The sequence below is a fragment of the Sciurus carolinensis genome, chromosome 4, assembly GCF_902686445.1.
Source record: "Sciurus carolinensis chromosome 4, mSciCar1.2, whole genome shotgun sequence".
Classification (NCBI taxonomy): Eukaryota; Metazoa; Chordata; class Mammalia; order Rodentia; family Sciuridae; genus Sciurus; species Sciurus carolinensis.
In genome coordinates, this window is record NC_062216.1 from 116,332,825 (window position 1) to 116,359,118 (window position 26,294).

Here is a 26,294-nt window from a genome sequence, read left to right on the forward strand (position 1 = left end):
GAAGTCCAGCCGCCTCACTCAGAAAGAAACTTGCCTTGCCCCTCAGAACCAAACTTGCACCGGGCGGTGTCTTTCACCGCGAGGAGCGCTGGGCTCGCCCAGTCCCTCTGACGTCCACCAATTGGAAGGGCAGGGGGCGGAGCCAGGGAAACGCGGGAAGGAGGGGAGGGGCCTCTGGTGGCGGTCGGGAACTGGTGGGGGGAGGCGGCAACATTGTTTCAAGTTGGACAAATTGACAAGAGCCAGACATAGGTTGCGTTCCATCCCGACCTGGGGCCACGGTGCTGAGCTCTGTTTTCCCCTCCTCGGCCTCCGAGAGTCAGGGCCCGCTTTCTGCAGGGTTCCCAGGCCCCCGCTCCAGGGCCGGGCTACCCTACTCGCTAGCGCTTCATGGAGAACTTCCAAAAGGTGGAAAAAATCGGAGAGGGCACGTACGGAGTTGTGTACAAAGCCAAAAATAAGTTGACCGGAGAAGTGGTGGCGCTTAAGAAAATCCGCCTGGACACGTGAGTGGCCTCTGTAACCCGGACTCCTAACTAGGGAGCTCCCTGACTGTGCCCCCCATCCCCGCCCCCACCCACCCAACAGGCGAGTAGCCGTCCAGGGACCGGAAGGTAGCAGGGAGGGACTTCTTTTGAAGTGAAGGGGTGGGTAGGTGTGGTAGAGGGTTCCCCTGGGCAGAGTATAGGGTAGTGTAGAATCCGTGGAAAACTTCCTTCCCATACTGAGCCCGCTGAAGTCCCCAAAAGTGCAACCAAGGAGACTTGGGAATAGAAAGGAGGCCTCTGGGATTGAGTCCAGGACTTCCTATGGATTTGAGTTATGTGGGGACCAGTAAAGAACACCTTTGTGAATGAGCAGCCCGCCTCACTGCCCCAACCCCACCCTCATCTTAGAATTCTCTCTCTCTTTCAAAAGAATGGCAGTTGAACCTCGCTGGCCTGCCTCTCGGGAGACTGGGTGCAACTCTCAATTTTTCTCTGCTTCACCTTCACCAGGAGGCTTTACTTACCTACCCCTGGAAAAGGAGGAAATAATGACCTTAATGTGTCTGTCTGAAAGCCACACCCTGACTACCCAAGAATTACCTCCTTTTTACCCTTCCTCTTTGACTTTCCAAGGGGATACTGGGGTGGTGTCTCCCTGGGGGAAAGGAATGACTGGACTGGGAAGAAGGAATATTTGTAACCATATTCCCATCTCTGCTTTTCCAACCTCTCCAAGTGAGACTGAGGGTGTACCTAGTACTGCCATCCGTGAGATCTCTCTGCTCAAGGAACTTAACCACCCTAATATTGTCAAGTAAGTATGTTCTGAGAGGTGATCAGGGAAGGAGAATGAGTTCTCTCTGGGTAGTCTGGGCATTTCTCTCCTGCACCTCCATTTTCTAGACCTTCTCTTCCACAGGCTGCTGGATGTCATCCACACAGAAAATAAACTCTACCTGGTTTTTGAATTTTTACACCAAGACCTCAAGAAATTCATGGATGCCTCTGCCCTTACTGGCATTCCTCTTCCCCTAATCAAGGTAATGCTCATCATCAATCGTGCAAATGTTTTTGGGGGTCTAGAGGTAGGCAATTCAGACTGGGTGATAATTTGTTATCTTGGCCTCCTTCCCAGTTTGCCCCCAACCCCCTTTCTTTTGTGTCTTTTTCCCTGCTCATTATATTCATTAACCCCAGGGTTGGGCTGAAGAATCAAAGTTGAAACTCTAGTGAGGCAACTCAGAAGCTCAGGTGAGAGGTCAGATGAAACTCAGATAAATGGGAGTTGGTAAATTCCTCCAAAAAGCCCTTCCACCTGTTTAGTGGAAAAAAAAATAGCCAGTGAATCTCTGTTGCCTGTTTAGTCCTTGGTTCTTTGCTCCCAGAGCTACTTTCTTTCAATCTAACAACATTTAGTCAACACACATTTATTAAATACCTTTAATGTGTTAGGTACAAGGTATGGAAAGGGATCCACAACTGAATAAGACCTTGTCCTTTTTTTTTGAGTACTGGGAATTAAACTCAGAGCTCCTTACCATTGAGCTACAATCCAAGCTCTGTTTAATTTTTATTTTGAGACAGGGTTTCACTAACTTGCTTAGGGTCTTACTAAATTGCTGAGACTGGCCTCGAACTTCCGATCCTCCTGCCTTAGCCTCCAGAGTCCCTGGGATTATAGGCATGTGCCATAGCACCTGGCATAAGACCTGGTCTTCATCCTCACTGGACTGACAGTATAATGGAAGCAATAGCTTTTAAACATGCAGTTATAATCTAACATAGTAAAAGTTTGAGTTTGGGGGGCAAAGAGCAAACCCTGATCTGCTCATTGTGATGGAGAAACACAATCCTTCATGTCTTTTTTCAGAGCTATCTATTTCAGCTGCTCCAGGGCCTAGCTTTCTGCCATTCTCATCGCGTTCTGCACCGAGACCTTAAACCTCAGAATCTGCTTATCAATGCAGAGGGAGCCATCAAGCTAGCAGACTTTGGACTAGCCAGAGCCTTTGGAGTCCCTGTTCGTACTTATACCCACGAGGTAAATCTCTATGCTTTTCTTCTTTGAGCATCCTAGGAAGTATTAACAAGGGCATTCAAAAGGTACTAAAAATATGTGGCAAACAATTTCTCTGTTGGTAGATGGAAAGAATCTCTGACAACTAAGTGGTGTTTGGGTATACACAGGTCTTTAGTATTAGCCTCATAATTTGAGGCTAACTGGGCTTGGATTTCAAGCCAAGACAGTTGGATGGCACACCATTAAAATTATGACCATTTGTCTGGAGTTTTTCAGGAAGGTCTCAAATAGGGGTTCAGAAAATATGGTTCCTAGAGTCGTGGGACTAAGCTAACTCTAGGCTAAGAAGTCGTGTGTAGTCATTTCTATTAGAGGAAATCAAAAGGAGGGAAGGAAGCTACGTAGAGGCTGAGAGCAGAATTTTGGTGAGTAGTTAAGATGTGGGAATCTCTGTGCCCCATAAACCATCTCTCTCCTTCATATTCTTGTCCCCTAGGTGGTAACCCTATGGTATCGGGCACCGGAAATCCTTCTGGGATGCAAATACTACTCCACAGCTGTGGACATCTGGAGCCTGGGCTGTATCTTTGCTGAGATGGTATGGAGGCTTACCCAAGTTTCACCCAACCTACTCCTCCCCACATGCAAAAACAACAGAATTATTTCCTGGCTCAAAACCATGGCCCTTTTGCCACAGGGTTTTCCAGAGCAGCACCAGAGGCAGAGTTTGGGGAGATAGGACTGTTGCCCTTGATATCAACTATAATGTTAGAATGTCCTCTGACAGACTTTCTTTGTATCTAATATACATCTCTTATCACTGAAGTAGCTAAATATTTCTGTAGGTATTAGCCTGTTTTAGCTTTATTCTGCATATATTTGGAAGAATGAGTTTCATTTAGTGCCTCCTTCATTTGGCTTGTATACTTTGTTGCTGAGGCAGGCCTCAAACTTGTGATCCTCCTGCCACGGCCTCCAGAGTAGCTGGGATTACAGGCATGTGCCACCATGCCTGCCCTGTATACCTTGTTGTAGGGTGCCAAGAAGGTAGTGAAGCCAACTGTATTTATCTACACCCTTCATTTAAATTACAGACTTCAATCATGTCCCCCCCTCAACCTCTGGCTTTTCAGATTGAAGGATCCTTGAGGCCCAGCCTTACATGGGCTCTCCCATTCCCTTTAATACAACAGTGGAGTAAGCTGAATCTTCAAATCAGCAATACGTTTTGTGATCCTTTATCTGAGTTGAAACTGGTGGCTTGGAGACCATTAGCCTATCTATACATATATGAATAAATTAAATAAATAAATAAACATATATTATTATATATATATAATGTGCATTTATCCCCCAGTGCATTACCTTACAATTGCCCATATTCCTCTCTCAATTCATCAACAAATATTTGTTAAGCACCTAGTGTGTACCCAGCACCATGCTAAGTGCTGTGGGGAACACAGAAGAAATGGAAGACACAGTCTCTGCCCGCTGTGCTCCTATCTAGAAGTGGCTGCATCACAAGGAGGGGGGATGACCGCAGTGTCTACCCCACACCCCGTGAGTGGCTTGGGATCCCTTTGCTACACGTCAGTGGCACCCCAGACATTCACCCCCTCCCAGCCCCACCCAGCCTTGGGGATCTGCAAAGGCATGGTTGGGGGAAGGAAGGAGGGGGCAAGGAGACAGATGAAGGGACTTCATTGTCTCAGGCTCTGTGTGACCGACCCCATGAAAGGCCCTGGGGAGGGAGTCATGGGGCCCTGCTGACCTTCTACTGCCTGTGGGAACCTCCTTTGTACAGGGGTTCTGTACTGACGTCATTGTGGGTCTTGGCCTTTCCTCTTTTCCCATTTTCAGGTGACTCGTCGGGCCCTATTCCCCGGAGATTCTGAGATTGACCAGCTCTTCCGGATTTTTCGGACTCTGGGGACTCCAGATGAGGTGGTTTGGCCAGGAGTTACTTCTATGCCTGATTATAAACCTAGTTTCCCCAAATGGGCCCGGCAAGATTTTAGCAAAGTTGTGCCTCCCCTGGATGAAGATGGACGAAGCTTGTTATCGGTAAGAATGGGGAGTGGACACCTGTTACCCCCTCATTCATTTCCTCAGGAAAGGGCTGTTCCAGGATGAAGGAAGGCTGACATCCTGGGCCTCAGCATTTCCTTAGTCCTTACTTCCCTAAGTCAGCATGCTAGTTCATATATGGGAGGAGGGAAATGAGAACCTGGGTAAAATAGTCTGGTTTCCTGATTTCTAAGAACACATTGCTGCCCACTTAGTCTAGTGTCACATCACTGAAGTCAGCATACATCTTTCCTTCCAGCAAATGCTGCACTACGACCCCAACAAGCGAATTTCAGCAAAAGCAGCTCTGGCTCACCCATTCTTCCAAGATGTGACCAAGCCAGTACCCCACCTTCGACTCTGATGTTCTTCTCCAAGTCCTCACCCCAAGTCTCACTCTCTCCTCCAGTGTGGGTTTGACCTGGCTTGACTCTGGGCTATTTGGACTCAGGTGGGCCCTCTGATCTTTTCTGGGTGCCTTAACACTTGCCTTCCCCTCTCATCCAACCTGCTCTGGGCATACAGGGCTAGAGAGGAGGAACAGGTGAAAATGTAAAGAAGTTTCAGTATTAGATGCACTTAACTCAGCTTCTACCACCCTTCCTCCCTCTTTTTAGTCATTGCTGGTTTTCAAAACAAAATTGACTGGCTGTTCTCTTCCCCACATTGGGTTTGCCATTCCAATTGCTGAATGCCCCATAGTTATTCCCTGTATTTGGGATGACCAGTGACCCCAAATCTCCTGCTGCCACTGTTTTTGTAAAGGCCAGCTGATAGCAGGGGACAGACTTGGAATGTTTGAGAACCAAACAAAACAAAACCATGGGGAAGGATCTGTTTTAAAGAATTAGGTTAAAAAATAGATCCAATCAGTTTACAACCTAGTTTTAGTGTTTCATCTCACCTAACAGGCTGGGGAAACTCAAGACAGAGCCCCATTGGGGAAGCAGAAGAAAAGATTGCCTATAGACCCCTTGTCTGTCCCTCCTATGGGCAAAGAGGAGTCTGGGAGGCACAGTGGACAGGGATTATGCTTCATTCTGACCTGTGGCTTCATTATGGCCTTATGAGGCAGGTGAGATGTTTGAATTTCTCTTTTCCTTTTATGATTTTAGTTCTTGCCAGGGATCTCTGCTCCCATCTTCCTCTGGAAGTTGTCTCTTGCCCCATAAGAGTGAAGTTAGGATTTAGATATCATTTGGAGAATGCTGGTACTTTTTCAGGGTTGTACCTGAGTGAGGGCATTGGGAAAAATTATTTCTTACAAAGAAGGATGAACAATTATATTTATATATCAGGTTATAGGTTTTTTTTGGTTTTTTTTTTTTTTTTTTTTTGGTCAAGAGTGGCTGGATTTGTTGCCATGTGCACCTTGGGGTTTTGTAATTTTAATATTTTAAAAAGTACTTTTTCTTTTTATGATTTTGTTTCTCATCTCCCACCCAACCCTTGAGTGCTCTTTCTCTATTAACATTATTTGTAATTTAGTTTGTAATTCATTAAAAAAAAAAAGTTGCTAGTTTTATAGTTCATCTTCTTCCTCTTTAACATTTATTATTTACCTAAAGGATGGTGTGGTAAAGAATCCGAATGCGTATGTGTGATAATTCATTTCAGACCCCTTTTTTCCTAATCTGCGTTTATGCAGGGTTACCTTCCCACTCATTTTATAGCTGGGGAAACTAAAGTCTCTGTGTTTTCTACTTAACTTTCCCCATAGACCAAGGAACTCCCCACTCCTCCAAACACACACCACCATACAAAGATACAGAAAGTGGCAGTCATAGAATTTCCATGTTAGGAAGGGTTCCGGAGTAGCAATATGGTTGGAAGTGGGCTCCAGGGGAATTTGCCTTGACACTTCTTTTCCAGTAAGCTCACCGTTTTTCCTTTTTGTTGCATATCACAAAGAGCAAAGACCTTTACTAAAGATTCTTTTATTCACATTTACATGCGACTCAGAAAATATCAATTGTCTATATGAAAATTTATCATGAAAGGGCTAAAATGTCTTCAACCACTTTTTGTAGTTGCCATTGACTCCCTCCACCAAAAAACAAATCTCAGATCGCGAATCACCTCCAAAACGCCTGTCCTCTGAAGTCCCACTAAAAAGGAGGAAGTACTGACGTGAGGGTTACTTAAATTCCCAGGCTCCAGCTCCCTAGGAAAGTATTTCCCTTTACGCCGGCGAATTTGTCACAGAGGGCGGGGCAGTACTCAGCCCCCGCCAAATCCAGGGGGAGGGGCGAAGGTCAGTAGCGGCTTCCTAAGGCTTCGTTCGACCTCGCCTGGCCTGCCACTCAAGTCCCGAACTTTCGTAGTACTGGTTAAAGTTTCGCTTTGGCCCGCCTCTATCACTCACCTGATTAGATGTTTATGAGTCAAAGGCGGGGTCATGGAGTGTAGAGATTTTATTGGTTGATACATATGCCTGTCAGCGCAGGGCCGCCTCGTGTCTCCTGGAGCTCGCTCTTTAATGGCTTCTCACCTCGTTCATCTTCAGGGTTTCTTTCTCAGTACTGGTTTGGGGACCCGCCTCTCCAGTCCTTCGCTCGAACTCGTTGGTGATAGCTCCCCAAAGACCCGCCTTTCTCCAGAGGATTGGCGGATGAGTGCACATATAGCCCTCCCTCGACGGTAGGCGGGTAATCGTGCTATTGGCTGAAGCCCCCGCCCCGGGCGAGGAGGAGGAGGAGGGGTAGGAGGGTTTGGTTGAGCTGCAGCTGTTGTCTGTTCGACACAGGCTCGGGCCCGACGGGGGAGACGGAGCCCCAGGTACCGAGCTGATGGAGCCCACAAGGGCAGAGGCAGAGCACTCGGAGAGGAGAGCGGCCTGGCCTGAGAGCGGAGGCGGGTCTGGGCCTAAGCGAGGCGTTAGACTGGCCCACTAGAGAGGGGAGAAGGGGGCCAGTCCCGGCAGGCCTAATGGGGGCGCTGAGGAGGGGATCGGGCGGGCTGGGAGCCCGAAGTTGGGGAGGCTGCTGGGTGCCGGGCACTGGAGGCCCAAAACCTGTGTGAGGGCAGCGGCAGGCCTCATTACCCATTAAGCAGTGCTGAAGAGGGAGGAGCTGGGGAAAGGGACGGGGCAGCGGGTGAGGTAAGCCCATTTACCGGGAGGTGAGGAGGGGTCAACCCTGACTCCCGGCCCGGAGGGTAGCCAGGGCTGGGTCTCATGAGAGATGTGTAACTGGAAGGCCTGAGAAGGGTTCTTAGCCGGTGAGAGGCATTATTTTCAGGGAAAGTGGCTATTGTAAAGAGAACTGAGGGTGCACTAGTGTTGAGTCGAGAGGCATTTGGGTTCACTAAGGGAGAACTGAGGCATTACTGATGTAGAAGACCAAGGCAGTTTGAGTAAATGGAAGGAGAGCCTTGTATCAGTTTGGGGAGTTTCTGGGAATGCTCCAGGGTGAACTGAAGGCTCTGGATCTTGGGAGTACCGACTCTTTTGTTCTTTAGTGTTTAGATGTGGTAATCTGAAATTTTTTGGGGGGAGGTACTCCCAGGGTAGAAGATGAAGACAAATGTAGACTTTCCCCCCACCCCCCCCCTTGACTGTTGGGCTGCTCCACTAAACAGCCCCTACTCTTTCTCTTGGCTTCTAGCTGGTCTAGACTATAGTCAGTTTCTTCTGTTTCGTATCCTGTGAAAGAGCTAAGAAGTTGGATTTGGGGGATGTTTTATCTGTTGCTTTCCCACTTAATATTGTGGCCTATAGTGAATAGTATATTTTTTACCTAGAAGTGGGGAATGATTTCATTATCTGAATGGAAAGGGGCTTAGTGATCCCCAGCCATCAAAAGATCTTTTGATCATAGTTGGTGACAACTTTTGTGAGACTTAGATTTGGGTATTTCCCAGGCAGGTAATGGAGTTGACCAGTCCTGGAACTGTGAGGTGATATCACTGAGGAAGAGATTTGGGGAAGAGAGAGAAATTCCATTCCAGAAGGTTGGCATCACCTCTTGTTCTTTGTCTACTTCTTCAGGAGCCCAGGATGCAATTAGAAAGTTGGGTCAAATGGTGAGGTATTTTATGCAGTGGGAGGTATAGAAAAAGATGGATTACTAAGGCCAAGAAGTAGAGGTTCCCCCTTTTTTCTTTTGTTTTTGCTGTACTGGGAAATGAGCTCAGGGGTGCTCTACCATTGAACTACATCCCCAACCCTTTTTTTTTTTTTTTTTTTTTTTTTTTTTTGAGACAGGGTCTGGCTAAGTTGCTGAGACTGGCCTGCAACTTGTGATCCTCCTGCCTCTCCCTCCCAAGTAGCTGGGAATACAGGCATACACCACTGCACTCAACCCGTATTTTTTTAATGGTGTGCTGACCTCTTAGTCTCCCATAGATGGGAGCCTATGGATTTTCCCTTTGGGTACTTCCTCATCTTTCCCTTCTATAGCAATATATCTTATCACTGCATTTTTAAATTACCAAAGTAATATGTACATATTTTTAAATATTTAAGTGCTACAAAGTGTCAGAAATGTTAAGTTCTTCCACACATACCTTGCTATATTTTATTTAGGAAGGTCAGAACTCAGAGACAGCAGATCAGACTAATCTTCATTTTGGAGATTTACCACTAAAGCAATTCTGTTTTCATGTTCTCACCAAATTCTGGTCTCATTCTTTCCAATTTTCCCTTCTTGGATGATACTCTGTTATTTATTGTGCTTCTTTCATAGTTCATTTTATCTTCTATCCAGTTCAGACAAGCAGAGGGTTGTACTGCTTGTCTGAATCATTGGGTTATCATTTTTCCTTCTTCCATATAAATACACAGCCCAGTTATGCACTGGGTATCCTAGAAAATGCCCAAATAGATGGACAAAATGTTTTTCCTTTTTTGAGAGAAGGAAAGAAACCTTAAGGTTAATCATTTTGCTGGGGTTATTACTGGCATCTCTGCTACAGAGTGAAGAATTTGAGACCTCTGTCTTCTGGTTCACATTCTCTGCATGTGGGCAGTATTCAACTGTCCCTTATCTCAGAAGATGGTGATGATTGCCTAAGAGGTTTCTGACCTGAGAAGTTCTCAATTTTCTCTGGATTTGAAATTGTTTTTTCTTTAAATCTTAGTCAGTACAGCTGGGACATTTCATGCTACCACCTTATTAAATTGAATTTGACCTTACTAGCTTTAGAAGCCTACTAATATGCCCATCCTTTGCACAGTGCCCAGCCAAAACCTCCATTATTCCCCTTATACCACCACAGAACTTTTCTCACCTGAAAAGCCAGTCCTACAGAAAATGATAGCAGTATGTTTGTGTATTAATCCTCTCTAGTCTTTGTCACTTATTAAACCTTGGTGGTATCCTGTTCTGTATGTTTCTCCCCCTGCCCCATTTCTTAGTCAGAGATTACCTGCAAGAAAGGATCTGGTGTTGGGGGATTTCTCCATGATATAGTGTCGTAGAATGTTTGCTTAGCATTTGAGAAACCTTGGGTTCAATCCCAGCACCAAAAAAAAAAAAGAAAAGAAAAGAAAAAATATGGAATTGCTCTAAATTAAGATGTAAATAGCACATAATCCCTTAAAATATTCTTCCATGTGCTTGTTCATCTTAAGAAAACTGATGAGTGGAATTATCAACATGGACTTTCAAAAATGTTTGGATAACAGGGTTTTTCTCTTGCCCTTGAAGTCATATCTTAATGCTTACATTTCCTCAGAGCAAGGATTACTCTTCTATAGTTTGCTTGCTTGTGTGCATTATTATGAATTTGACTTCTGAGAAGGAGGCTTGGAGTAGAAGCAAACATACAGCCCACTCCCTAATCCTAAAGCATTTCAGATTGGAAAGTAACCAAAGTATGAGACAGTGAACTTAAAATAAGGAAATGCACCAGCTCTTTGGGAGAAAGGATACCATAAAACCCTACACATACTCCTACTTCCCAAGAGTGTTTTAGGAAAGATTTAGTCATTGACTGAACAATAACTAAGCTGAATAAGGAGCCACCCAGGTAAGCAGATTTCTGGGTCAGGTTGTAGCTTCAGTTTAGGGGTAGTGGGTAACTTTTTTTAGAGTATCTCCTGGCTCTATGGTGGTATGAATTTCTTTATAAAACATATTTACCAATAATGACTCAAAGCTTTTTAACTACTTAACATCAAGTTTTAAAACAGGGAACTTTGTTTCAAGCCACAGCCACCTCAGTGTTAGGATGGGAGGGCCATATACTGGTTGTGATTAGGCCATCTGAGACATAGTAACAGGAAAAGCAGTTAACCCATGTGAGTTACAACAGTACCTTGTGGGCTGGGTCCCAAGGGGGCCGTCCATCTGTATCAGAAAGAGTCAGGGAGAGACCTTTCTGAGGCCTATTAAAAACATTCCCTAGCCAGGTACAGTAGTGCTTACCTACAGTCTCGGTGAGGCAGGAGTATTCCAAGTTCAGGGTCAGCCTTGACAATTTAGTGAGATCCTGTTGCAAAATAAAGTTTTTAAAAAGGTGGAGAGGGGCCTGGGGATGTATCTTGGGTAGAATGTTCCTGGGTTTAATCCCCAGTCCCAGGGGGAAAAAATTCTCAAACAAAACTGAGGAAGATCTATTCAGATGGCACAATAGGAGGAAAACAAGATTTCTTTGGTCCTAACAAGCAATTTAGGGAACATTTAATCAGCATCTACTGGGGACCAGACATTGTACTCGAATCTGAAGATTTGTGACATCAAAAAACACTCCCACTTTTTGAGAAGTTTATAGTTTAACAAATACACAGTTAACTATACTATGATAAAGACTGTGGTAGAAATACCATGACACCTTGTAAGATACTAGAGAAAGCAATGATGAATTCTGCTGTGGTAAGAGGATAATTATGCAGTTTCACTGAGAAAGTGACATTTGTGTTTGGCCTTATGAGATATATTAGGATTTTGTTAGGCAGAAAAAGTAGGGAAGGGCATTCCAGCCTTTCCTAGGTCAGTAATACAGTTTATACTACCATTCTGATAAGAGATAAGTATGTTTTTTGCCTCTTGAAGAAATATAAGGGAGAGGTGGGTGAAGTAGAAGGACTCTCATTTAAGCCAGTGACTCATTGGATAATGTTGGGTCAACACAGTGAAAGGTGAGCTAAGTAGCAAAACTCAAGATTTTAAGTAGCCTTAAGTTCAAGGTTTTGGCGATTTGGGTCTAAACAAAATTGGGAAGGAGACAAAGGCAGTTACTGGCTTTTGCTCTTATCTTCCCTGCTTAGTAAGTCTCTCATATTAGTCCTAAGGCTCACCAAAAGGTGCAGAAGTTACCAGTTCTTTCCTATTTTCTCCCAGTTGAAGTGCTTGCATTCTAGCTGTCCTGGTTGAGATTGGTTAAGAACATTTAGAGAGAAGTACTGTTAATTAATCATTCTGTCAGAAGAATATGGGACTAGATCCCAGTTTCTAGGGAAGGCCTGGATATTCCTAACTTGTTTTTGGTCTAAAAGGCAGTACTTATCTATATTGAAGAGGCAGGAAATATTCTAAGTTCCTGTCCCTGTCCTGGTGTCTACTTCAAAGTTTGGTATTTTCTGCTTCCTTAAGAAATATAAATATTGGTGAGCCAGGCATGGTGGCACTTGCCTGTAATCCCAGCAGCTCAGGAGGCTAAGGCGGGTGAATAACAGGTTCAAAACTAGCCTTAGTAACTTAGCCAGGCTGTAAGCAACCTAGTGAGACCCTGTCTCAAAATAATAAAGGGCTGGGGTTGTAACTCAGTGGTAGAGTGCTTGCCTAGTACATGTGAGGGTTTGATCCTCAGCTCCACATAAAAATAAATAAATAAAATAAGGCATTGTGTCCATCTGCAACTAAAAAAAATAATAATAATTAAAAATAAAAAGAGCTGGGGATATGGCTCAGTGGCTAAGCTCCCTTGGTTTCAGTCCCTGGTAGTGAAAAAAAAAAAAAGAAAGAAATATATTGGTGCATGCCTAAAATCTCAGCTACTAGGAAGGCTGAGGTAGGAGGATTACATAAATGAGGCAGGGATATAGTTCAGTGGTAGAGCACTCCTGGGTTCCATCCCCAGAACCACAAGATAAAAAGAGTGGTGCAGGGTGCAGTGGCATGCATTTGTAATCCCAACTACTTGGGAAGCTGGGGCACGAGGATTACACGTTTGAGACCAGCCGTGGCTACTTAGTGAGATCCTGTCTCAAATTAAAAAATTAAAAGAGCTGGGAATGCAATTTGGTGGCAGAGCACTTACCTAGCACATGTGAGACCTGGGTTCAATCCTATCAATCCTCAGTGTTGGGATATAGTGGTATAAAAGAGGTGGGTACACTTAGTAGCTTTGTGATGACTTTATTTAATGCTCAGCAAATTGACTGATTTTATTTGCTTCAATTTCCTCACCTATAAAATATAGAGACTGGATTAGATGACCTGCAGATTGACTTTTTTTCTCTTTTGGTACCAGGGATTTAACCCAGAGATGCCTAACCACTGAGCCACATCCCCAGCCCTTTTTTGTATTTTTATTTAGAGATAGGGTCTCGCTGAGTTGCTTAGGGCCTTGCTAAGTTGCTGAGACTGGCTTTGAATCCTTGATCCTCCTGCTTCGGCCTTCCGACTTGCTGGGATTGTGTGCACCACCTCACCTGGCTAATTGACCTTATAGGGCTGACTTTTGGGACTGAGCTAGCTAGACTCTGGTGACTATAGCCTGGGAACTCATTCTACTAATAGGTGATGGACTTCTGGAGGCTTTATGCAGATTTGGTATACGGATTTAAAGCTAGCAAGTGGAAGGGGCCTGAAGAAAAGAGTGGCTCTTGCTGGGACTGGCAGGCTAAGAAACCTTTCCTGTTATGCCTCTTCTCCAGCACTGCTTGGAGAACTTCCAACACTAAAGAACGTCCTCCACTTCTACCCCTACCTCAGTGGACTGACCTATGGTCAGGCGTCAAGTTTTCCTAGTTATTGGGTCTTTTAATAAGTCATTTTTGTGGAGCTGCATATCTAAGGAAAGTTAAATCTGATTTCTTGTCCTCTGAGATGAAAGGATTGAAGGGGGAAAGAGTAACCTCCTCCCTTTTTTTGGCCTCCAGTTTGAAGATAATAAACATCACACTGCTCAGACTGGTTTGCTTTGTTTTTTTTTTTTGTTTGTTTGTTTTTTTTTCTTTTTTTTTAACCCTTGAATGGATCATTTGCCCATTGTCAACTCAGCCAAAAAGAAAAAGAAAAAAAGTCACCACCACAATAGGGAGAAAATCAATTGAATCTTATATGTATTATTTCATCTCTATATTCCTGATGTTTTAAGAATGTAGCTATTTACATTTTTTAAAATTTATATGAATATGAGATTAAAGCTCAAGGTTTACAGATGGGTAGCCTATCAATTAGTATGAACAAGGAAGGCAGGACAGATTCTTTTTTTTTTTTTTTTTTTTTTTTTTTTTGCGGTGCTGGGGATTGAACCCAGGGCCTTGTGCTTGCAAGGCAAGCACTCTACCAACTGCGCTATCTTCCCAGCTCTAGGACAGATTCTTGAGGTTACATATTGGTGTGGGAGGTAGTCTTTTCTAACCCAGTTATTACTAATTTCTGATGATCTAAGGTTGTTTAGTAGCAAGAAAGTTTGCTGACTGATTCTGGCCTCTGGCTTGACATCTGGGTGTTTGGGGGTTGGTGACAAGGACTTTGCAACCCAAGTGTACCTGTAATTTTCCTATTTTCACACTCCCCCAACCCCCTACCTGTTTCCCCAGGCTTAGAGTAATGTATCTGGCCATGAGAATTTAATCTATTTTAACTCCCATGTTTTCATATTGTAGAATAGTAACATTGAGGCTTAATGTTTTGCCCTTTAGATCACATGCTTTGAAATAGATAAAAATGTGAGGGAATAAATTAGTAACTTTTCCTGTGTTTCTTGAGAGTATATGTATGTCATCTGAAGGAAACTTGTTCAGTTTATCATCTGTTATCTTATTTTGTGTGTGTGTGTGTTTGTTGTTTTCTTTTTAAAGTTTCAACTTATGAGGGCCCATATTCTTTTCCTGAGACAGTGTATATGAAGTGCCACATAAATGTCTTTTAGAAATAATTCATCTACATAGATGCTTTAAGAACAAGTTTCTGCTGGGTGTGGTGGTGCACACCTATAATTGCAGGAACTCAGGAGACTGAGGCAGGAAGATCACAAGTTTGAGGCCAGCCTCAGCAACTTTGCAAGACCCTTTCTCAAAAAATTAAAAGAACTGAGGACATAACTCAGTGGCAAAATGCCCCTGGGTTCAATCCCAATACAGAAAGAAACATTAGTTTCCTAAATGTACCCAGAACTTTGGAAGTGAATTCAAATTCTGCTCTTTGCTATTTTCCCCTTCTTTCTCAAAGATCCTTATATAGATAAGGAAGCTGAGGTTCTAAAAGGCAAAGGGAGTGAGTAGCCTAAATTCACAGTGGGTTAAATGGCAAAGCAGAGAAAAGAATTTAAGTTTGCCTGATTCCAAAGCCCTTACCAATACATGGGTCTGCCTCTGTCTAAGTTGGCTCTTCTCACTTTCATGATTGCTCTATAACTTAAGTAGCAGGGTTAGGAAATCATCTGATCCCTGGAGAGCTACATATTTAGCCCTTATCTGAATGTTATCTAGAAGTGCTTTAGTAGTAACCATAATATAGGCTGTTCAGAGTCAACTTCTTTACATCCCTCTTAACCCATCTTTCAGTGTCAGCCCTCCCCAAAGTTTTTAAAACTTGTTGATCATGATTCATAAAAACAACTGGGTAGTATGGCACTTGCCTGTAATCCTGGTAGCTCGGGAGGCTCAGACAGGAGGATTGCAGCTTTAAAGCTAGCCTCAGTAACAGCCAGGCTGAAAGCAACCTAGTGAGACCCTGTCTCAAAAAATATAAAGGAATGGGAATGCGTCTCAGTATTTAAGTGCTTCTGGGTTCAATCCCTGGTGCCAAAAGGAAAAAAAGGAGTTTATATCCTGATTCTGTTTGTTTAAAGTACACATACATATAAGTGAAACATTTTCACAAAATGATTCTTAGGCTTATTGTTTGCAAATTTTTTCCCCCTGTACTGGCGATTGAACCCAGGGGCATTTTACTACTGAGCTGTGTCCCCAGCCCTTTTAATTTGATTTTATATTTTATTTATTTGTTTGTTTTGGTACCAGAGATTGAACCCAGGGGTACTTAACCACTGAGCCACATTCCCAACCTTTTTTTGTATTTTTATTTAGAGACAGGGTCTCACAGAGTTGCTTAGGGCCTCACTTGCTGAGGTTGGCTTTGAACCCTTGATCCTCCTGCCTCAGCCTCCCATGTTGCTGGAATTATAGGTGTATGCCACTGTGCTGACCTTGATATTCTTGACCTATGTCTTTTTTTTAATAACATAGTTATCTGGTACAGTGGTATATGTCTGTAATCCCAGTCACTTGGGAGGTTAAGGCAGGAGGATCAAAATTTTGAGGACAGCCTGGGCAATTTAGTGAAACCCTGTCTCAGAAAGTAAAAAGATCTAGAGGTAGAATGCTCTGGGTTCAATCCCTAGTACTGCAAAAATGAAAAAAACAAAACTGATGGTATCCCAATAATTGATTTCAAGATCATTTTTGTCTTATAGCACAATTTGAGAAACACTGCCCTAAAGGTTTGAAGATGAAGAGCAGCTAAAGAACTGTGTTCAATGGGATTACAGGTGTTTACCACCATGCTGGGGCTAGATAATTTCTTAACCTTTATTTTTTTTTTAATAACAATAACATGGTAGTTCAGTATAGTGGTGTATGCCTGTAATCCCAGCAGCTCTGGAGGCTGAAGCAGGAGGATTGCAAATTCAAGGTTAGCTTTAGTAAATTAGCAACTCAGTGAAATTTCCTGTCTCAAAATAAGAAATAAAATAAAAAGGACTGGGGACATAGCTCAGTAGTAAAGCATCTGTGGTTCAATCCCTAGTACCAAAAATATTGTTTTCTTTAGAAAACCATTTTTTAAAATATGTTCCCTGGGTTTGGTGGCACACACCTGTAATCCCAGTGGCTCAAGAGGCTGAGTCAGGAGAAATGCAGATTCAAAGCCAACTTCAGCAACTTATCAAGGCCCTAAGCAACTCCGTGAGACCCTGTCTCTGAATTAAAAAAAAAAGGGGACTGGGGATGTGGCTTAGTGTTTAAGTGCCTCTGGGTTCAATCCCCAGTGGGAGGGGGGGGGGGGAATACACATACACACACCCTGTTTAAAAAGAAAAGATTGTGTAGAATGGGAAAAAAATTAGTATCCTTAATATTACTTCTCACCTTAATACCTTAATCTTATCCCCCCCGACCAGGAAGAGGGGGGACTGGGGATTTAATCAAGGGCAATTTACCACTAAACTACATCCCCAGCTCTTTTTTTAAATTTTTCATTTAAATTGCTGAAACTGGCCTTGAATTTGTAATCCTTCTTTTCCAGCCTCCCAAGCTGCTGGGATTACACATGTGTGCCATTATACCTTGTTTAATCCTACTCTTTTCAGAAGTAACTGCTGTTAATAGGCAAGTATGTGTCCTTCTATATGCAGAAATAGGATCCAATCTTGTGTTTTGTTTTATTTTTCCGGAGAAAACTGATAGAAAAACCAAGTTAGGAATCTCATATACAAACTGAATAAATTTAACTTAATAAAAATTTTGCTATATCTTCGTTTTGATCATTCCATCATAGAACAGTTAAAATTTAATGACAAAATGGTACATGTGTATCTGGATTCTTAGAACTCCTTGGCCTAGGAAACCACAGAATACCCAATAGGATCATAGTAATTTCTCATGTTCCTCTAAATTAGTCTACTTTGGGACTTTGAATTCTTACCTCTATTGGAATCCTCTTTAACCTTTTTTTGGTTTTTTTCTTTTTATCTTTTTCATATCATGGCTGCTTTTTAGAAATATATTGATAACTAACATTGAGCTATGCTTTAATATAACAATCTTTTCTGGATATAAAAGAAGTAGAGCCATTAAATAATAATAACCAGCTATTACTTACTTTTACTATGCTAAATACATCCTTCATTTAATCTCCATAGCTACTCTATGAGGATAGTATTTTTTTTTTTTTCATTTTCCAGTGGAGGAAAGTAAGACTCAGATGTAGAGAAAATTTCTTTTTTTTAAATTTTTTAATTTTTTTAGATGTTGATAGACCTTTATTTTATTCATTTATTTATATGTGGTGCTAAGAATCAAACCCAGTGCCCCTACACATGCCAGGCAAGCACTCTACCACTGAGCCACAACCCCAGCCCTGTAGAGAAATTTTCTTGATGTCATATTGATACTGATTAGTAGCTCAATATTTATTGAGCATTTAATTTATATCAAATACTTATTTAAGTTCTTTCTTATCTCATTTAATCTTTACAGCCTTATGCAATAGGTACTTGTAAAGCTGTTGTTCCATTATACAGATGAGGAAACAAATGCACACATTTAGCAACTTGCCCCACGTTTCACAGCCATTACATAGAACTGGAAAACAAACCCAGAAAACTGGACTCCAGAGCTTTTTGTTCCTCAGCATTGTCTCCTGAATGATTTCTGTCCGAGTATAAACAGAATTGCTGGGATTTTTAACATGAATTTGACACCAAACCACTCACTGTAGTGTTTCCCCACACATAAGAGTATGATGTCTATGAAGTCACTAAGAGCAACCTTGGAAAAGAGATTAATTTGAACAAGCAAAGTATAACTCAGGCAATGCTTAAGTTTTGGAAAGAAGTTTTTATATATTCTGCCCATGCTAACTCCTCTTTGAATTTCATAGCTCCCTTACTTTCCCCTCAAGTCAGTATGATGAATTATATTCTAGTTTGGTTGATTAGAATTTCAAGGCCCCAACTTTTCTCTCAACCTCCTCTTCCCCACCACACCAACTTTCTTAGCCCCCTTGAAAGGTAGAGAAGTTGATTCAGAGTAGTCTTTCATCAAATATTGATTACTTAAAGACATCTTCTGTATCATCCCCTAGAGACTCCTGCATGTGTTTTAAAGGTATACCTTTCTCTGCTTCTAGTTTGGAGAGCTACAGCTGTTAGTCCCCTTTGGTGTGGAGGGTAATCTTAATCCCTAGGCACCAGCAAAGAGCTGCAGATTGAAATTAGTGAAGCTTCTGATTCAGAACTGATAGATTTTCAGACTCAGAGAAGTGGCAGAAAAAGTAAGAGTTGATACTGAATGTGATCTGTTTGTGTTTCTGTCCTTATTGTGACCAGAAACGAAAAAGGAGATTGCCTGGCAATAGGTTAGATCCTTTTTTTTTTTTTTTTTTTTTTGCAAAGGGGTTGGGAGGGTACCAGGGATTAAACTCAGAGGCACTCAACCACTGAGCCACATCCCCAGCCCTATTTTGTATTTTATTTAGAGACAGGGTCTCACCGAGTTGCTTAGCACCTTGCTTTTGCTGAGGCTGGCTTTGAATTCTCCATCCCCTTGTCTCAGCCTTCCAAGCCACTGGGATTACAGGTGTGCACCACCATGCCTGGCATAGATCTTAATAAATGTCTTCGTAAGACTGGGGATATAGCTTTGTTGGTAGAGTGCTTGCCTTGCATGCACAAGGCCTTGGTTCAATCCTCAGCACCACAAAAAAAAAAAAAAAAAAGTCTTTGCAAAAACACTGGTGTCATATGTAAAGGATACAAAACCTGAAGCTATCTTTCTACCCTTAGGAGGGGTGACTCAACCCACTCCTAGAGTGACTCTCTCAATCTCATTTTGAGAGCCAGAAAAAAGCACAGCATCATGATACCAAGAAGCTGCTGAGAGTCTATGGTACTATGTGTGGGTCTGGATATTGTTTAGGTCAACTAAAGGTCAGTCAGTTTGTAGTGATTTGGTGGGAAAATAATGGGGGATTAAAATCTCAGTTTTAACAGGGGCTGAGTTGTAGCTCACTGGTAGAGTGCTTGCCTAGCATGTGTAAAGCACTGGGTTCAGTCCTCAGCACCATATAAAAATAAAGGTATTGTGTTCATCTCTAGCTAAAATAATATTTTTAAAAAATCTCAGCTTTTAGTCCTTCCATTTCTATCACAAGACTTTGTGGTAGAGCAGACTATTTCAGAAGCAGTTCTTACTTTACTGTTCCCCACTCTTAGCACTGAATGTCAAAGCTGCCTGGAATTTTCTCAGAGATGTAGTTTTTTAGTGGTAGATGATTACAAGAGCTAAACCCTCATAGGAGAAAGGAAAAGATTCTGTCTTTTCTCTTAAAAGTTATTGCAGCTGCAGTGGACCTGTATCTAATATTACTCACTTTTTTTTCTTGCAGGACTGTTGAGGCCTGGAAGTCCCCTCCCCTTTTCCCTTCCCCCTTTGCCGCTTTGTGGCATCCCCCTCCCTCTACCCTTTCCCATTCTGATAATCTGGCCATGACTAGCAGAAGCACGGCCAGGCCCAATGGGCAGCCTCAAGCCAGCAAAATATGCCAGTTCAAATTGGTCCTGCTGGGAGAATCTGCAGTGGGGAAGTCTAGCCTGGTATTACGTTTTGTCAAAGGGCAGTTCCATGAGTACCAGGAGAGTACCATTGGAGGTAAGTACTTCAGGGAAAGAAGAGGTTCAAAGCTTGGTAAAATTTTTGAATAGGAGATCTGGGACCTGATTGTGGAGCTGTCCCTATCATTCTCCCAGGAATGAAAAGCAGGCTGGGGAATATAGCTCAGTGATAGAGTACTTGCTTAGCATACATGAGGCTCTGGGTTTAATACCTAGTATTGCTTCAAAAAAAAAAAGTCATAATGCCAAAAATCAGGTATTTGTTCATTGTTTCACTTTTTAGGAGAGATTGATCTTTGCACACCAAGAAAATCACGAATTTTTCATCTCATTCTATCTTTTTAATATTTAAATTTTTTTTTTTTTTTTTTTTGAGACAGGGTCTCACTAAGTTGCTGAGGCTGACCTCGTACTTTTGATCCTCCTGCCTCAGCCTCTCAAGCAGCTGGGATTACAGGCATGTGCCACTGCACCTGACTCCTCAATATCATCTTAATCCCATGAAATTCAGCTGAGTGTCATCTTAAGCAAATAAAAGTTGGTTTGGAGCAGTGAGTCATAATTAAAGATGTACATCAGAATTACCAGGGGAGAACTAGGAGTGGTGGCATACATCCATAATCCCAGCTACTCAGGATACCGAGACAGGAGGATCACCAGTTTCAGGCCATCCCTGACAACTTAGTAAGACCCTATCTCAAAATAAAAAAAATTAAAGGGCTGGGTGTATCTCAACAGTAGAGCAGTTGGGGCAGTATGGGGCAGTGGTTGGGGGGAACTAACCTGGGGAGTATTTTCAACCTATGTGTGTTTGGGCATACCCTAAATCTACTGATTAATATTGGAGGTAGGGTGAAGTTGGTTGTAGCAGCACAGACCTGTGTTTGGAGAAGTTCCTTAGGTGATTTTGATGTACCTATCTGGTCAGACAGAGGTTGGAATATAAAGGGCATCTGCTTTTTCCACCTATACTACCATCTCCCTGCTAATAAGCCAAAATAAGGTACTAATTCAGTAAAGAATCTTTTATGAAAATGCCCATATTACCCTTCTCACTAGCTTCCTTGGAAAGGTGGTTCTTCTGGACATGTAGCAGATTACATGAAAAAGTAATAGCCAAATAGTATTAATAATGAAGAGACCTACTACCATCAATTCTAATTAATTTTTGATATGACTTTTATCTGAAGCTTATTGTCTCTTCCATTACTTGTTGTATACCCTTATAATTGCAGAGATCCTCTCTCCCCCGTAGTTTTCAATATGCACCCATTCCTTAGCCAGAGAAACCTTTTTTTTTTTTTTTTTTGTGGTGCTGGGGCAGAGAAGCTTTTGACAGGAAGTACTTGGCTAAGGGCAGTCTTAATCCTGGCTCCAGGATTTGAATGTGAGGACAAAACTAAAACTTTTCTTGTAGCTGATTAACCTGGTTGTTGACTAATCTTAGATTGAAAATGGAGATACTCTGAAGGGGGGTAAGATATTCCCTTTCATCCTCCCACTTAAAACTTCTTCCCCTCTATTCTCTAATCCATAGCGGCCTTCCTTACCCAGTCCGTTTGTCTAGATGACACAACAGTCAAGTTTGAGATCTGGGACACAGCTGGGCAGGAGCGATACCACAGCTTAGCTCCCATGTACTACAGGGGTGCCCAAGCTGCAATTGTGGTTTATGATATTACTAATCAGGTAAGTGGGCTGAGAAGACAGTCCTTAATTTTATTTATAGACATTAAGTTAGTTGGGGGAGAGGAAACTGGTTCTTGAAATAGCAAAATAAGAATACAAATTATGCTTCCAAGTGCTAACTAAGAAGACTGAGGTCAAGAATTATCAGAGACCTATGGTTTCAGTAAGGGAAACACACCTAGAAGAGGTGAGTTGTGAGACCAGATTTTGAAGGTGATGGTTGTTGATTGGCAGCCGTTGCAGTCCATATACTCTCTTCCTCATGCTTTCCTAGGAAACCTTTGCCCGGGCGAAGACATGGGTAAAGGAACTACAGCGGCAGGCCAGTCCTAGCATCGTTATTGCCTTGGCAGGGAACAAAGCAGACCTGGCCAACAAGCGCATGGTGGAGTATGAAGTAAGATGGCCCATAGAGTCCCTCTCTAATGCATTCCCTCTGTATCTGGGACTTCTTTTCCAAACTAACCCTCTCTGAAAATCTCAACTGAAGACATTCATTGTCTTATTCCCTAGTTGAACACCAAGTTAATGTACAGCAACATTGTGGGCTGGGGCGTGGCTCAGTGGTAGAGCACTTGCCTAACTTGTCTAGTATGCACAAGGCCCTGGGTTTCATCCCTAGCACAGAGAAAACAATAATAATAATAAAATTGATAATAGCATTTCCTCTCCCCTTACAAAAAATATAAAAAATAAAAAATACACTGACATTGTGACCCTAATGACAGCCAAGTGATTTTTAGAGGATTCAGAAGGAAATATCAGAGCAGTGGGATAGAGAAGTACCAGCTGTGATGGTATCAATGTGAAAACAGGAAGGAGGGAGCAATTAAATTTGAGGTAAGGGACTATTCATGTGTCAGAACCCCAAAGTCCCCCAACCCCCCATCTTACCTGCTTCTCTGTAATTAAGATCCTGACATGTGTTTGTTGAACTGAGTGGACATGGGTTTACCTTGAGGGAGTCATCGCTAAATTATGAGTCTAGGGCCACCGGGCAAAAGGAGCATTAATTAAGGGAGGGACGTTGCCTAGTCCTGATGCTACATGGGAGTAAAAAAGCAATACTTAGCCAAGTGCAGTGACCCATGTCTGTAATCCCAGTGACTAGGGAAGCTGAGGCAGGAGGATCGCAAATTCAAGACCAGCTTGGACAATTTAGAAAGACTCTGTCTCAAAAAATAAAAAGGGCCGAGGATAGCTTAGTGATAGAACACCCCAGGTTAAATCCCCAGTACCTGAAAAAGAAAAAATAAAAAGACCAATACTTATTTCCCCCCTGCATTCTGAACACCAATCACTCTACCCTTGCAGGAGGCCCAGGCATATGCAGATGACAACAGCTTATTGTTTATGGAGACTTCAGCCAAGACAGCTATGAACGTGAATGATCTCTTCCTGGCAATAGGTAAAGTCAGAGCACCCTGAGGTTTTCCTATTTTTCCTTTGTCTATCAGTAAAAATCACCTCTGACCCAAATCAAGAATAGGTGGGAATGTCTGCTTTTGTAAAAACGTTAGGTGTGGGACTAGGAATGTAGCTTAGTGGTTAAGTATTTGCCTAGGAGGCACAAGGACCTGGGTTTGATCCCCAGCATCACAAAATAATAAAACAAACTTTAGGTATGAAAATACCCTAAGTTTCTTATTTTGACCTCCATCTTTTGGCTGCAGCCAAATGTAATTTGCAATTTACTTTGCAAATAGTGAACTCTCCCCTCTTCAGGGCATTCTTTTAATCTCTCCTTTCCCCCTATTTTTCCTCTGCCCAATAGCCTGTGTTCGTGTGTATGTGTGAATGAGGATAAATAAAATCTACTTTGTTCCCTTCTCTTTTTCTTTAGCTAAGAAGTTGCCAAAGAGCGAACCCCAGAATCTGGGAGGTGCAGCAGGCCGAAGTCGGGGTGTGGATCTTCATGAGCAGTCCCAGCAGAACAAGAGCCAGTGTTGTAGCAACTGAGGGGTGGCTAGCAGCAAACAAATATGGAGCTAGCACGAGAGCTAAGAAATAACCTCCATCCCTACCCCTCAGCACACAGCCCCTATGGTAACAGCACACTGAGCCCTGGCTCCCAAGGGCTGCCTCCTGACAGCTCCGTCATGGCACTTTTTAACGCTTCAGCAACCAACACCAGGCAGCTGTTGCCACTGGCCTCCTACCCCCTATTGTGGGGCTTGGGGGTCAAATCTCCCCAGGACTTACCTTCCAAAACAAACTTCCTTCACTTTGTATTATAGGTGCAAGACAGTGATCTTATCTTTCCTCCTCCTCCCCCATGTTCTTTCCCATATTTTCAGAAAACATTTTTGTCTCCTTCCCCCTTCCACTTTTGATCAGTCCCTGTTCTTGATCCTCTTTTCCTCCTCTCCCCAGGATGGAGAAGGTAGTGAACCCAGGAACTGGAGGGAGATTTTTAGTTTAGTCATATTAAGGGCCCTGGGGAAGAGTAAAAGCTCAGAGCAAGAGGGAGTAAGGAAACATTTCCTTTTTGTTATTATTTGATTGGAGTTTCTCATGTTTAAAAACATTGCAGTATACCTTAGTTGGCCTTGTGGAGGGTGTTACTAGATAGAATAGGGAGGCAAGCCCTCAGGCACCATGTGGGAATCTTGTTGTTAGCTAATTGGACAAAGTGGAGGTGCTGAGGCTCTGGAACTCTTCCAAGGCCCAGTTTCCCCTCACCCAGCCTCTTAGGTAGCTTCTCCCCTAGAGTGGGGATTGGACCCTAGAGTCCTCCAAAGAATCTTCACTGGTTGCCTGCATCTTTGGGTCTGTTGTGATCTAATTGGAGGAGGGACCAGTATCTAACACCCATCCTCTGATTTATACATATGCATTTCCCCCCCAATCCCTCTGGCCTTTAATGGCCTTAGCCCCAGCCACCATATCCCCCTGCAGTTTGCACTTTAATTGATGGTAGTTCAGTCGGGATACTTGTTTTATGGGGGTTTTGATTGATTTACTTGCCCTCCCACCTTCTTTTTAAGTAAATGGAATTTGAAGAATATGAGGTTTGGGGAGGGGCTTTAGAGAACAGAACCAGTGGCAGCTACTCAAGCCCAGGTCCACTGCTGGCTTCCTCCAAGTCTGATTCTTAACCTATATTCTTGCCAATCTAGCTCTTGAGTATAGGTTTGCCTTTCCTGGAAAATTAACTGAGTAACTGGGGGGAGGGGGGCAGGTGGCCTCAGGGTAGCATAGGCCAAAGTAGGGGAGTAAAGAGAGGTCAGGAAAAAGGGAGTAGTTTTATATCCTTTCCCAAGGTTCACATTAAATTTGCTATCCATTACCATGTCTTTTCTACTTCCTTGTAAATAGGTATAATCTTTAATTCTCACTATACAGTCTGTTCTATTGCCTGCCTCCCATCAGGATTTATTCCTTTTCTCCTTTTTTAGTATCTTGAGTTTAGTTCCTCCATCTCTATCCCTATACCAGTCCTCCCCAACCAGTGGTTTAATCCATGTACCACTAGGGGCTAGTACCACAGAGGCCTATTGTGGTCCCTTCATATCATACCACCTGTTCCTGTGGACAGGAAGTGACTAGCACTGACGGTTCCTCACAGCTGTCTCACATCATCAGAGGACCTTGGTCTTTTCTAAAACTCTTAATCTCTGTTCACATCCCTCATCAGGTGTTTTAGGATGTCTATGGGAAGCCATCAAGGCAAGAGAGAACTCTAAGTTCTTTCTTGTTCTACCCCAGAGGTTTGGGAAAATTTGGGGAAGAAAGACAGGAAAGCCACAAGTGTCCCAGAGCAGCTGAGAAATCCAGGAAGTTGAGAATCTATAGGACCTAGCTTAGTTTATTCCACTTAGGCCTCAATTCCCTTCCTTTTCCAGGGGCAGCCTTAGTTCCCATGGCCCTGAAACACACATACATTTCCCCTTCTTTTCCCAGAACCATTAGCCTCCCCACTCCCTGCAAGTAGCCAGTGCATCCTTTTTACAAGAGGAAGAACTAGAATGGCTCCCTAAATCTCTTAGAAATGAAATTCTTTGTATCCTTTTCCACAAGGAGCTGGAGTGAAGATGTTTCATTGCCTTGGGGCTGGGAAACCATTTCCCCAGGCTTCTCCCCTCCTTCATCCCCTTAGGAACAGTATTGGCCTTAGCTTCTGGGCCTATCTGCCTTTCTTCTACTCCTACCAGCTCTTCTGCCCTCCTTTGAGCTCTGTTGGGCTTGGACCTCTTAGTTTTTTATTTCCCAGCTCTTCATTTTTTTTTTTTTTAATCAGTTTTTTTCATTTTGGTTTGTTTTTAGGGGGGAGGGGGGTCTCTCTCTCTTTTTTCTTCCCCCCTGCAAAGAAAGCATTGCCTTTCTTTCCCTTTCTTCTCCCAACATAACAATCGTGGTAACAGAATGCGACTGCTGATTTACCGATGTATTTAATGTAAGTAAAAAAGGAAAAAAAAAAAAACACATTGGAGTGTTGGATTGTTTTTTCCTATTTGTCTGCCTGATTGTAGAAATTTGGAAGAAAGGGCATCTAACTATGTTTTTTTGAATCAGATCCCTAC

General features: G+C 42.9%; 3 protein-coding genes across 8 annotated transcripts in view; 2 read left to right on the forward strand and 1 right to left on the reverse strand.

Annotated features, from left to right (window-relative positions):
* Positions 1–26,294, reverse strand: part of Pmel (premelanosome protein) — a 40,994-nt gene that overhangs the window by 11,598 nt on the left and 3,102 nt on the right. The gene's annotated exons all lie outside the window — the stretch shown is intronic.
* Positions 175–6,102, forward strand: Cdk2 (cyclin dependent kinase 2). Of its 2 annotated transcripts, XM_047548189.1 has the most exons (8): positions 175–506; positions 1,225–1,302; positions 1,408–1,528; positions 2,359–2,529; positions 3,005–3,106; positions 3,925–4,068; positions 4,369–4,572; positions 4,835–6,102. In XM_047548189.1, exons 1-8 carry the CDS (start codon positions 391–393, stop codon positions 4,937–4,939), a joined length of 1,041 nt encoding a protein of 346 aa, XP_047404145.1. In that variant the 5' UTR covers positions 175–390; the 3' UTR covers positions 4,940–6,102. The 2 variants fall into 2 exon arrangements, with proteins under 2 accessions (XP_047404145.1, XP_047404146.1); XM_047548190.1 differs by lacking the exon at positions 3,925–4,068.
* On the forward strand, positions 7,287–26,182 carry Rab5b (RAB5B, member RAS oncogene family). Of its 5 annotated transcripts, none has more exons than XM_047548193.1 (7): positions 7,298–7,353; positions 8,437–8,526; positions 19,857–20,119; positions 21,620–21,771; positions 22,046–22,168; positions 23,086–23,179; positions 23,615–26,182. In XM_047548193.1, the coding sequence occupies exons 3-7, from the start codon at positions 19,957–19,959 to the stop codon at positions 23,728–23,730; spliced, it is 648 nt and encodes a 215-aa protein (XP_047404149.1). In that variant the 5' UTR covers positions 7,298–7,353; positions 8,437–8,526; positions 19,857–19,956; the 3' UTR covers positions 23,731–26,182. The 5 variants fall into 5 exon arrangements, with proteins under 5 accessions (XP_047404150.1, XP_047404149.1, XP_047404148.1 ...); XM_047548192.1 differs by lacking the exon at positions 8,437–8,526 and adding an exon at positions 16,995–17,077 and having other exon boundaries at positions 7,332–7,353; XM_047548191.1 differs by lacking the exon at positions 7,298–7,353 and adding an exon at positions 16,995–17,077 and having other exon boundaries at positions 8,440–8,526.